This window comes from Cyprinodon variegatus, unplaced genomic scaffold (genome assembly GCF_000732505.1).
Source record: "Cyprinodon variegatus isolate N-32 unplaced genomic scaffold, C_variegatus-1.0 Scaffold285, whole genome shotgun sequence".
Classification (NCBI taxonomy): Eukaryota; Metazoa; Chordata; class Actinopteri; order Cyprinodontiformes; family Cyprinodontidae; genus Cyprinodon; species Cyprinodon variegatus.
Window position 1 is genome coordinate 77,314 of NW_015150738.1, and position 11,399 is coordinate 88,712.

General features: G+C 37.7%; 2 protein-coding genes across 4 annotated transcripts in view; both read right to left on the minus strand.

The window, feature by feature from the left end:
* The window catches only part of gcsh (glycine cleavage system protein H (aminomethyl carrier)), a 4,693-nt gene extending 3,804 nt beyond the window's left edge, over positions 1 to 889 (minus strand). Inside the window, exon 1 of the mRNA XM_015383435.1 lies at positions 623 to 889. Within this exon, the coding sequence (XP_015238921.1) occupies positions 623 to 860 (238 nt within the window). The 5' untranslated portion in view covers positions 861 to 889. The remainder of the gene's footprint in view (positions 1 to 622) is intronic.
* Positions 890 to 2,714: 1,825 nt separating this feature from the next.
* The window catches only part of kars (lysyl-tRNA synthetase), a 10,453-nt gene continuing 1,768 nt past the window's right edge, over positions 2,715 to 11,399 (minus strand). For all 3 annotated transcript variants that reach the window (XM_015383471.1, XM_015383470.1, XM_015383473.1), the window contains 12 exons: positions 10,695 to 10,860; positions 10,507 to 10,600; positions 10,218 to 10,404; positions 8,747 to 8,872; positions 8,482 to 8,601; positions 8,180 to 8,342; positions 6,095 to 6,268; positions 5,873 to 5,958; positions 5,708 to 5,793; positions 5,504 to 5,630; positions 5,274 to 5,417; positions 2,715 to 3,402 (listed from right to left, as the gene is read on the minus strand). In XM_015383471.1, coding sequence (XP_015238957.1) covers positions 3,331 to 3,402; positions 5,274 to 5,417; positions 5,504 to 5,630; positions 5,708 to 5,793; positions 5,873 to 5,958; positions 6,095 to 6,268; positions 8,180 to 8,342; positions 8,482 to 8,601; positions 8,747 to 8,872; positions 10,218 to 10,404; positions 10,507 to 10,600; positions 10,695 to 10,860 — 1,545 coding nt within the window. In that variant the 3' untranslated portion in view covers positions 2,715 to 3,330. The remainder of the gene's footprint in view (positions 3,403 to 5,273; positions 5,418 to 5,503; positions 5,631 to 5,707; positions 5,794 to 5,872; positions 5,959 to 6,094; positions 6,269 to 8,179; positions 8,343 to 8,481; positions 8,602 to 8,746; positions 8,873 to 10,217; positions 10,405 to 10,506; positions 10,601 to 10,694; positions 10,861 to 11,399) is intronic.

The window sequence follows — 11,399 nt, forward strand, 5'->3', positions numbered from 1 at the left end:
TCTATCTATCTATCTATCTATCTATCTATCTATCTATCTATCTATCTATCTATCTATCTATCTATCTATCTATCTATCTATCTATCTATATATAGTATAGTATATACAGTTAGTAAAAGGTCTCTGCAGATGCAAAAACAACTTGTGTCCACAGTCCTTATTCACAGTGCGCTGAAGCATTGTATTGCCAAGCCCATGCTGTCAGCCCTACACTGCCCCAAGCAGGCTTTTTATGCCTCAACAATTTCCAGTGCCTGCATCAGATCATGCAGAAACATACAGGTTTAAACCAGATTCTGGGATGGTGCTAGATGCTGAAGCATGAATAAAATCATGTGATACAAGTAAATCAAGGCAAATACCTTATTCTGCCTTCATAAGGCATAACTCCAGCATGGAGATGTTTGCATATTGGTGCACATGGGTTTGCACTCAACAGCCTAATTGGAAGCTCGTGGTTAATGACATAAGGCATATGCAACACGTGCTTATAGTCACGGGATAAATAATAATAATAAAAAAAGTAAAGTAATCAAATACCTAGATGGTCTTGTATTTCTGCGTTCCACAAACACTGACATCATTATTTATTTTCCTGTTTTGGTAGCTGATTAAAATAAGCTGTCTGTCCGCATGGAGAGTTGGGTCCATCCCTGCTCCCTGGTACTGGAGCTTGTTTTGCTTTGCTTTTCTTTACCTTTGCAGTGGACCGAAGTGGTGCTGAAAGTCCGCCAGCAGCCGCTCCTGTTCCCGTAGAGCAGCCGAGTGGCTGGAACCAGCGCTGGGGGCGAGAGTCTGGACAGCCTGGGAGGAAAGTTTCCAGAGAGACACCGCAGCGCTGCTCTCATCGCCATCTTCATTCACTCTGCACCGCAGCAGCAGCGTTTAACCCACAACACACACATGCACCCCCCCGCCCCCACCACACACACACTTACACAAAACACTCGGCCGCGGGAGCGCGCAACAGTGGGATGGGGCGCGCTCCCGCATGGACAGCAGTGGAGGAGGAAAGACCAGGGGGGCAAAGGTCAGAGGAAGCTTATGATCAAAGGATTGTTTTAAAGTGATTGGTTAATTGACTGATTGATTGAGTTATTGATTTTCTTACAAAGTAAGTATATATTTGTATAATTACAGATTTGTAATATTGTGTAATCCATGTATTTATCTGAATTTGGCAGGGTTGAGTTGAGGTTAGAGGACCTGTTAGGTTTCTGATTCTGTTATGTTTTTTCTTTTGGATGTTCAGTTTTGCTTTGCTGTTTGTTTTAGAGTTTTTTTATGGTTTAATTGTTATCTTGTGTTCTTTGTTTTTTTCTTAGTTACTTTCTTAGTCTTGGTTCTGTTATGATTTCTTTTGAGTGTTTACTTTTACTTTGCTCCATGTTTTTAAAGTCTTAGTGGTTTAATTCCTATTTCGTTGTGTTTTCTAGTTATTTTAAGTCTTGTGCTCTCCTTTTTCCCTAGCTCCCTTTCTGTTCTGCTCTCTGCTCACCTGTTCCCAATCTGCTCATTAGCCCTCTCTACTGAAAAATACAGCACATATCTCCATCAACACACAGTGTTCCTTTAGATTTTTTTCATATCCATATAATATTGAATGACATTACAATATTTTAACTGCCACTGGTAATAATATAGATGTGTATTTTTCCTTCCATAGTAAATATTTCTACAGCGGCCTACGGGTGTAAAGGTGCACCGTTTTTTTTTTTTTGTCGCATGTTTTTTGTGTTTGTAATAATTGAAAATTATTGATCTCACATTGGAAAAATTTACCTCTGCATTTAACCCATCCTCTTAGGGAGCAGTGGGCTGCCACTGTGCGGCGCCCGGGGAGCAGCATGGGGTTAAGAGTCTTGCTCAGGGACCCAGAGGGAAGCTTGAACTCAGAACCTCAGGATTCTAAGCTCTATGCCAGAACCACTAGGACGCCACTCCTATTTGTGCAGCTCGTCCCAGTTTTCTGTGCATTTGCACCTGTCATCCATCTAGTTAAAATGGTTGTTTTATATTAGACATAACCTGAGTAAATGTTTGTAATATATAATCAAATCGTTAAGAAAATTTAACATACCAACACCTGTGAAACAGGATGGTAGCAATGTGCAGGAAAGTAAGGGACTGCTTTGCTTCTCTAGCAGAACATTTCTTCATTAATAATTTCACCTTCTCCTACAACAATTCTTTAAAAGAATTGTGACCTTTATTTCAGTGAAAAAGCAGTGGAAAACCCCACTTCTAAATTACAAAAATGAAAAGATGTTATTGTAGTAGCCTAGTCAGTCTGAACTGAAATCTGTTTAAGGTGCTGTGGCCTTTTTAAAAATATCTTCATGCTTGAAAACCCTTGATTGCAGTTAAATTGAAAAGTTTCTGCAAAGAAGCTATCCAGTATTCCTTCAAGCCCTTAATTATTGTCATGGGTTAAAATGTAATAAGGTTATTTAAAAACTACATCTTGCATTTACTCAGGTTGTATTTGTATTTTTCTGATCTGAACATAAATCTTTATAAGGGATAAAAACGTTTTAATAGCATTATTCTGTGTCCTTCGACAAACTTCATCCTGGATAGTAACCACTGGACTTCACTTGTTTTTGTCATAAATTAATAATAACACAGTGAAATTAAAATAGTGAGTTTTAGATTTTCCCATGCATTTCCCTTTCATTCACTTCTTAAATAAAATCTGAGAAGATGGATTTTATTTAGTCAAGACATTTATTCTTTTGGTAACAAACATCTTAGTTGAGGAACAAAAATGTGTATTTTATTCAAATCTATTGTTATTTCATTTTCTCTGAAGATTACTATGAAATCTGAGGAACCAACATGAAAACCCTAAACAAGGAAACAAGCAGATTGGTTAAAAATGACATGAATTTACAAAAAAAATGCTTCAAACACCAGTTTTGAGTAGTTGCTTAGGTGTAAATCCAATTTATTAATTTGGTTTTCAGAATGAAAGACTCCCTCAGTAACTCAGATGTATGGAGTAACCACCCCCAGGTTTGCACATGACAGTGGATCAAGTCATATTCACATAATTTCTGGATGAAATATTTACCCTCTGGATAACAGAGACCACTAAAACCTTTCAAAATACGGAGGAGAAAGTCGGTATGATGAGCAGATATAATAAAAACAAGAGTAATACCAGCTAGCCATATGCCATTGAAATAATAATTTCCCTTAATGACCAATCAACTCCAATTCTTAACAAACCAACACAGATAAAACAAAATCTGCATATCCATTCAAGACTTGGACTTGACAGGAACCCCTGCAGATATGCGACAGCTGGAGAGACCAGAGGTCATGGCCTTAGGTAGATGTTTGAGGGCCTTCAGCCTTCTTGTTGTCATCTGGCTTCATGGCTGGGAACAACAACACCTCCTGTAAAAGACCAAGTATTACACTTTGATGAAGATCCTTCCTCTGATGATGTTTGGGATCATTTGTATGTAAAACTAAAGGCTTGGGCTGCCTACTCAGCCAGGATGTAAAACAGGATCTTCAGCTAACTGTAACCCTGACGTTAACCTGTTGGTCATTACCCGTCAATTGTTTTACCACAAAAACTTGTTTTAAGATGTTTTTAAGTGCACCACAAAACTTTACCGATGTAATGTATCAAGATTATGATTTTACATTTTAAATATGCCTTTATAGAGTGAGGGAGTCCCTCCAATAGCCCAATCAGTCTGCCAGTTAAGCAAGTTAAGCTTTGAACTTTAATATAATACAAAAAGACCAAGAAAGCTTTCCGTTTGTGCTGTGGATATAAGAGACATACCTGGTTATTATAATAGTGGTAATAGTGGTCATTTTAAATGAATCAAGCAGTTAAAAAGCAACTCCTTAATAACTCTTTAGTTATGTTTTGACCAAAAAGTAAAATGTCAAACGTCTTAAGCTTTGGGATTTACATGTAGCATGTTAGCATTAGATGAAAGGAGAGAACCAGCTGTGTTAGTACTGCCACCCCCTGGACTAAAGATGTAATGCAGTTTCTCTCAGGCTCAATGTGCTGCTTAATGGGCGAGTGAATAAGGAGTTATCCAGGATTCCATATACAAATTCTGGGGCTTTAAATCCCAGGGCTTTCGATGGAAAAGGGGCAATAATGGTATATTTTTTTTAATCAATCATCAACCATTATAAAATAGAATTTAAAGAAAAGCATGAACTGCCGGCCTCTTCTCTTTACCCATTGCAAGTTACATAATATTTGACTTTCACTAACAAATCCTTTTGTGGGCCATTTGGCTAAACTGATAGCCCTCTACATTAAACAAAAAGGCTGATAAAGTTTTTTTCAAATAGGATACATTTTAGCATAAATGAGAGTAGATAAAGGATTCTCATGTTTGATCTAATAGAATTAGAGCCAAGAAGACAGCTGCCTTTCCAAACAGTCTCACACTATAATGGCCATTTCCTATCAGTTAGAAATGTTCCTGGACTCAATTTCCATTTTTAAAAGTCACAAAGCAACAACACCACAAATGAGTAGGACTTTACATTGGGTGCTATTCTTTATACAAGTGCTTTTTATATGCCTCTTTGACACGTGACATTTACAGACATTAATGAAACATGGAATGAGAGGAGTGCAATTGATGCATTCTTTAGAGCATTGCTCTTATGTTCATTTGTTTATTTTTTTATGCAGGTTGTTTTTCAAGTCAGCTTTCCTTCCCGTTTCCTCATTGCTACTGCCCTACTTCCTCTTTTAAACCTGATCCACTCATTTTACTTCAATGCTCAGACATCCATGATGATCTGGATTGATTTCCTGCTTTGCAGTTTTATTTATTGCATTCCATATTGTTAGGGCAACAAGAGCCAGATTTCTATATGCCTGTGATATACAAAATCTACATTACACCTGTTCTATTTAGTATTATGAACATTTTCTATTTGCCTGTGTAAAAAATAAAAATAAAAACACGTTTCATGAACGGCATAAAAATAAAGATTTTACAAAAAAAGATTTTCATCAAGCAATGATAATGAAATAGAGATGTACTTCAAGTTAAGAGTAATTAACTATTTATAAAATGAAATCACAATTGACAATATTGCTATTTTTTAAACTGAGATTACATTACTACCAAGAGTATCTTGTGTGTGTTATAGTTAAATATTTAAGCATTTTTAAATAGACTCTGGAGAGCATTTTCAGGTTGTATAAAATCTGCTTTGCAGAAATTAAAAAATGTTTCACCAGTCGGCTTGTATAAGGATTATAACGACAATGTTACCTTGATGTTGTTGGAGTCAGTGAGGAACATAGTGAGACGGTCGATTCCCATCCCCCAACCAGCAGTTGGAGGCAGACCGTATTCCAGTGCTGTGCAGAATGTCTCATCAATGAACATGGCCTCATCGTCACCCTCAGCTTTTGCCTAAAGAGAGCCGCCTTAAACCATCAGTATGGTGCAAAAAGTAGAGTGGAAATGCTTCTATAGCAGGATAATGCGTCTTTACAGACCTTGGCTTGCTGCTCAAACAACTCTCTCTGTCTGATTGGATCATTCAATTCAGTGTATGCGTTGCAGATTTCCTTCTTCATGACAAAGAGCTCAAAACGCTCAGTTAGACCTTTTTCTGATCTGTGCCTAAAACAGAGAAAATGACCACGTTCAGAGTTGCACAAATAATTTAAACCTACCATGAAAATCTATTTACTTCATACCATTTTGCCAAAGGACTCATGATTTGAGGATGATCACAGATGAAAGTGGGGTTGATGCATTCGACCTCCAGAAAATCTCCCACCAACTACGGAGCAAAGAGCAAAAACATTAGCACAACGATGAGAAACAACCATGAGGTTTTCATAAAGCTCCTCCTGTAGCACCTTGTCGAGGAGGCGGGCAGTGGTCCTGGGTGGAGGACACTCTACACCTTTTTGGGCACAGAGATCATCAAAGAATTTGCGGGTCTCTGGAAAAAAACAAACAAATATCTTACATCAGATGCTGTATACAACGTAACAGAACGGCTTCAGATGAAGATTATAACTGTATAACCTCTTGATGATATTAAGTCAGTCAACTGGTTTGATAGAATAACTCCATACCATCAGAGTCGTAGGAGTCAGTAGGCGGGAATTTAACTCCCATGATCTTCTCCAGGTCGTGCGTCATGCTCACTCTTTTGAACGGAGGTGTGAAGTCAATCTCATAGGCTCTGCCCTCTGGACCGTCAGGATGGTAAGTCACCTTGTATCCTCCAGTGATGTGCTTCACCATTCCTGAAAAAAACACAGCATAACAATAAGAGGGACAGAAGTTTGATAGCATGTCAGTATCTGAGAGGATCATTAATGGCCCTATGAGAAAAGAAAAAAACTATTTAATAATAGTTGAACTTTATTGATCTCACATTTGGAGAAATTTACCTCTGCATTTAACCCATCCCCTTGGGGAGCAGTGGGCTGCCATAGTGGGGAGCCCAGGGAGCAGTGTAGTGTTAAGGGTCTTGCTCAGAGACCCAGAGTGGCAGTCTGTGGGAGTGGGGCTTTAAACTCAGAACCTCTGGATTCCAAAGCTCTATGCCCTAACCACTAGGCCACCACTCCCCAAAATGTTATTAAGTTTTGCAGTGATCTGCTAATAAACCTTTCATTTTATTCAAGCATGTGAAACTGCGAGAATATATTAAAATAATGGTCATGGGAACCAGCTTCAGACAACACCCCTCTTGGTCATTAAGAAATGCATGTCATTCTCATCTAATTGTTCTTATTCCCATGTTCTTTGGCACACCCAGTAAATTGTTAAAGCAAAGCTCCGTGTCTACACCTTGAAGGTTTATTTCTACGGTTCTTTTTCCTGAAAAGAAATCACTGGAGACAAACTCTTTAAATAACACTTCATAATGTATGTGTATTAAATTACCATGAGACATGAAAACAGATTTATTTAAATTATAATCCTACTCAGATCAGAGAAGTTGCTTTGAGTTACAGAAGGTAGCTGCTTACCAATCAGGCTCACTTCTTGTGAAGTTGTGCCAATAAACAGTTAATGAAGCATTTTATACCCCTCCAGTATGCCACACCATCACATCACTACATCATAGACGTTAGGCTTATTAAAATATTACACTTTATTCTTAGCTAACGGACACCGCTTTCATTTAATTCCCAAATCTTTGCCACATGCAGAATGAAGATTATAACTATATATCGTGACAGAGGAACTGTCCTACTTAGATAAACTACTGGGAAAAACATCAGTTCTGTCACGGAACAGGCAGCTAATATTAGGGTGTAATGAACTCACATCTATGATAATTATCCTAACAAAATACGATGCAAATTACGACGCAAATTATTTATCTTATTAAATCGCAATTCAAGTTGCTCTCTATGACATCATTTTTAAGTAATGTGGGAGTTGCTCCTCCAACTAAGGTTTGGGGTTTTTGATTAACTAAAAATGTTAGAATCATTTACTATAAAAGCAGTATTATATCAGCAGTATTAGATATTGATAAGCTCCTCTTATCAATATTGATTTTGGGTAGAAGGTGATTAACCTAAAGGGTAACTGCTAGTTAAAGTGGGCCCAACACATGTTAAAACCACTCCCATGAAACATGCTTTATGGAGTCAAGTAAAATAGCACAGAACATGATCATAAGTGCCATATTACTGTTGCAAGGGACAAGGACAATATTTGATAGAATGCCGTGTGTTAGAGGGCTGCATGCAAACGATACATGCCAAATATTTTGACTCCTTGATAAACTTTTACTGCCATTTGATTCCAGCACTTGAAATCACTTGTTTTTACAGGCCCAGATCTAAAGCTCAGAGTGATTATTTATAATAAAATATAATTAGCTTTATTGATGGCCTACAACCCTTAAAAAATAAAACAAATGCACAATATGTTTTAGTGAAGCTAGTGATGCAAAGATTAGCTTGGAAAACCATCTCAGTTAAAATAAAGACAAGTTAAGAAGAGCTTTATGAACTAAAGTGAGACAATGATCGCTCTATTTAATAAAATAAAAAAATAAAAAAGGAAATATGTTTGGATGACTCTGAGGAGAAGCAGCTTGAAAATAACACAACAATAACAGATTAATACAATTCTTTAATGATAAAAGAAAATTTAAAAGGCTGTTTTAAGAAGAAACATTTCTTACTACTTACCCGACAGCAGTTTCTCTGTGATGTCCATCAAGTCATGGTAATCTGCATATGCCATATAGAATTCACAGGTGGTGAATTCTGGATTATGAGTGAGGTCGATGCCTTCGTTCCTAAACTGACGACCGACCTCATACACCCTGTCCAACCCACCGACCACAAGCATCTGTAAAGGTTTAATTAACCATTTAGCTCAGATGATAAGAGAAGCATTTTTGCTCAAATGGAGCAAAGAGGCTTTGAGATTTCATTTTTCTCAAACTGCCTGAAACTGAGAGGATCAGCTTTTGAGAGACAGTATTTACCTTGTGGTAAAGCTCTGGGGCAATCCTCATGAAGAGGTTCATATCCAGCTCATTGTGGTAGGTAACAAAGGGACGGGCCACTGCTCCACCAGGGATGATGTTCATCATTGGCGTCTCAATCTGAAATTATTAACACAAACTTCAGGGAAACAGGCTACCACTAGAAAGTAGATAAAACTAATACAACAAAAATCTGCCACATATGTGGTTTTGCAGGATAGACTTGTGCTAGGATCAACTTTAGGATTCCAAAAACACAGATTACCTCCAGGAAGCCCATCTGATCGAGAAAGCTTCGCAGGTACGTGATTATTTTGGCTCGAGTTAAGAACTTCTGCCTCACGTAGTCGTTGAGAATCAGGTCCAAATAGCGCTGGCGGAATCTGGTTTCCTTTTCATGAAAATAAATAAATCAGAAGAAGAAAGTCATGTAGCCTCACATTTCCCATGCATCAAACAATATAACCAACATATTTTTTTTTTTTTTTTGTGACATATATAATCAAAAAAAATTAACAAAAGAAGTACAAGAGCCATTTCCTAATCGTTTGCATTGGCACATATGCTACTACTTCAAGTAAACAGGCATAGTATCAAGCCCAAGGTGTTTCATGATATCAATTTTTAGGAGGCATGAATTTGTTTTACTTCAGCAATCTGAGCACATCCAGGCCGAGTTCTGGACCGCCCCAGCGAGATAAATTTGAAATTGGCCATGAACAAATATGCACAATTAAACACCCCTGTAATCACTATTAAAAAAGACAGATGTCACATATCTGTGAAGCAGATGATCTGAGGTAAAGAGCTGCTGGAGGAGCGCTATGCAGGGTGAGTGGAAACGCAGAACCTGCAGGTTGAAGGATTTTCCATCAATGACTTTAAAATAACCGTACTTTAGTGTAAGGCTTTGGAACGAAAGAAATACCTTTATCATTTCTATTTATTATACATTGTTAAATATGAATGATTTGTCTTTCAATTTATTTTAAATTAAACTGGGAAATGCCCTGAGAATTACAATCTTGGAACTCCCAGGTAATAGTGGAATTCAAAGAAAAGAAAACAGAGTTTCATTACCCAGTGCTATCCAAAAAACAAAGTCTTATGCCCCTTAGATTATGAATACAAGAGCCTAAGAACAATGATGCTGCCAAGAACTGGGAAAGAAGAATGTGTCCAAACAAAAGAGCAGAGAGCCAAATAAGGAGCTCAGATGAACATTAAAGAGAAAAATATTAAAAATAATAACAGTAATATTCCTCAGGGGTGGACCCGTTCGTCTGTTTCAATTTGCATGTTGTCTAAGCAAAACAAGGCTTTGTCGGGCCACTGTATAAAGCAACTCTGTGCTATTTCTGACATTTGAATTGAAAAAGCTTCCTGGATGGGAAGCGAAACGTCTTTAAACTTGGAAACAAAGACCAGTGGTCTGTTTTTAACTTTTTTGGAATGACTATGACCTGGATGACTGAGAATATTTACCAACAAAAATAACAGTAATGTTTCAGTCCAAAGTCAGAATACAATAACAACTGTTAATTGTAGAACTAGTATCGTTTTGCTCCTGATTTCCATTTGGCAATTAAAGAAATAAGGCAGTTAATAACGAACAGGGAAGGAAACAAGAAGGAGTGACTTGTGATGACTCAGAAGAAATGAAAGAAAAATATAAATAAAAAGATGACCTTCATATTCAGCCCTGTTCAGTTCAAGTATATTTTTGGCAGGTTTACCTTGTCTTTAAGGCCAAAGTGGAGGTGAGGCAACATGTGCAAACATGGTGACAGCAGGGTCATCTCAATGGGAATGATGCTCAGCTCTCCCTTCTTTGTCTTGCCAGGATTTCCACGGACACCGATGATGTCACCACGACGCAGCTTGTTGTTGATGGCCACAAAAGCTTCCTCAGACTTGTAGCTCCTGCCAGATTTAAGAAAATACATTAAAAAAAAAACAAAAAAACAATACTGAGGTCTGAAATGAATTTCCAATCATTGCTCAGTCTAGAAAAGCTCAGGTTACCGTGAGTTTGCCATAACTTGCAGCTTGACTCCTTCACCACGCAAGTCATAGAAGAGCAGCTTAGCACCAGATGCCCTCTTGGCATGAATCCGACCTGTAAAATATTTGTTAAGTTTAACAGAGGATAAGAAGCTGCATTACTCTAGAAAGGGGGAAAAATATATAAAATCATAACCTCTTCTTGGTACCTGACACATTGAGAACGACGTCGCTCAGCTGGTCACCAGGTTGTAGGTAGTTGTATTTCTCAATGAAGTCTGTGAGTGACAGGTCTACTTTATACTTGTGTGGGTACGGATCCTCAGCTGTGCCCTTCAAGTCTTGGATAGCCTGGCTGCGGATCTTGAAGTATTGCTGTAACAAAGACACATTAATATCCAGTCTGCAGCAACTTCTGCATAAAAACTGTACTACAGGCATTCTGCAGATCTAACAAATATGCCTTTAGCATCAACTAGTAAACATCACAGCTTTATTTGAAATAAAGTAGCTCTTTGTTGTTTAGAGGAGGTCTTACAGATTGTCCAGTTTGTCTTTAAGGAGTTGGATTTTTCCAACTAAAAACAACAATCTAATCAGAATGACTTTTTGTTTTTATGCAGCAGATTCTTGCATGATGGATCATAACATTTTAATTGACCTTGAATGGAAAATTTTATTCAGATTCTTTCAGTTTCTTTTTGAATCGATATTAAGGGCACACCCAGTTTAATCCCTCTTGGCAATCATTCAGCACTGTAACTAATGAACAGGTTCCGACTCAAAGAAGCACGACACTAGGAGGATTTTACACCCTGTAGAAATTTTATAAAGCGCTCCAGAATCTTATTATAAAGGTAATATATATTGCATCCAGTGCAATATTGCTCTTGATGGGGTTGTGAGATTTACTT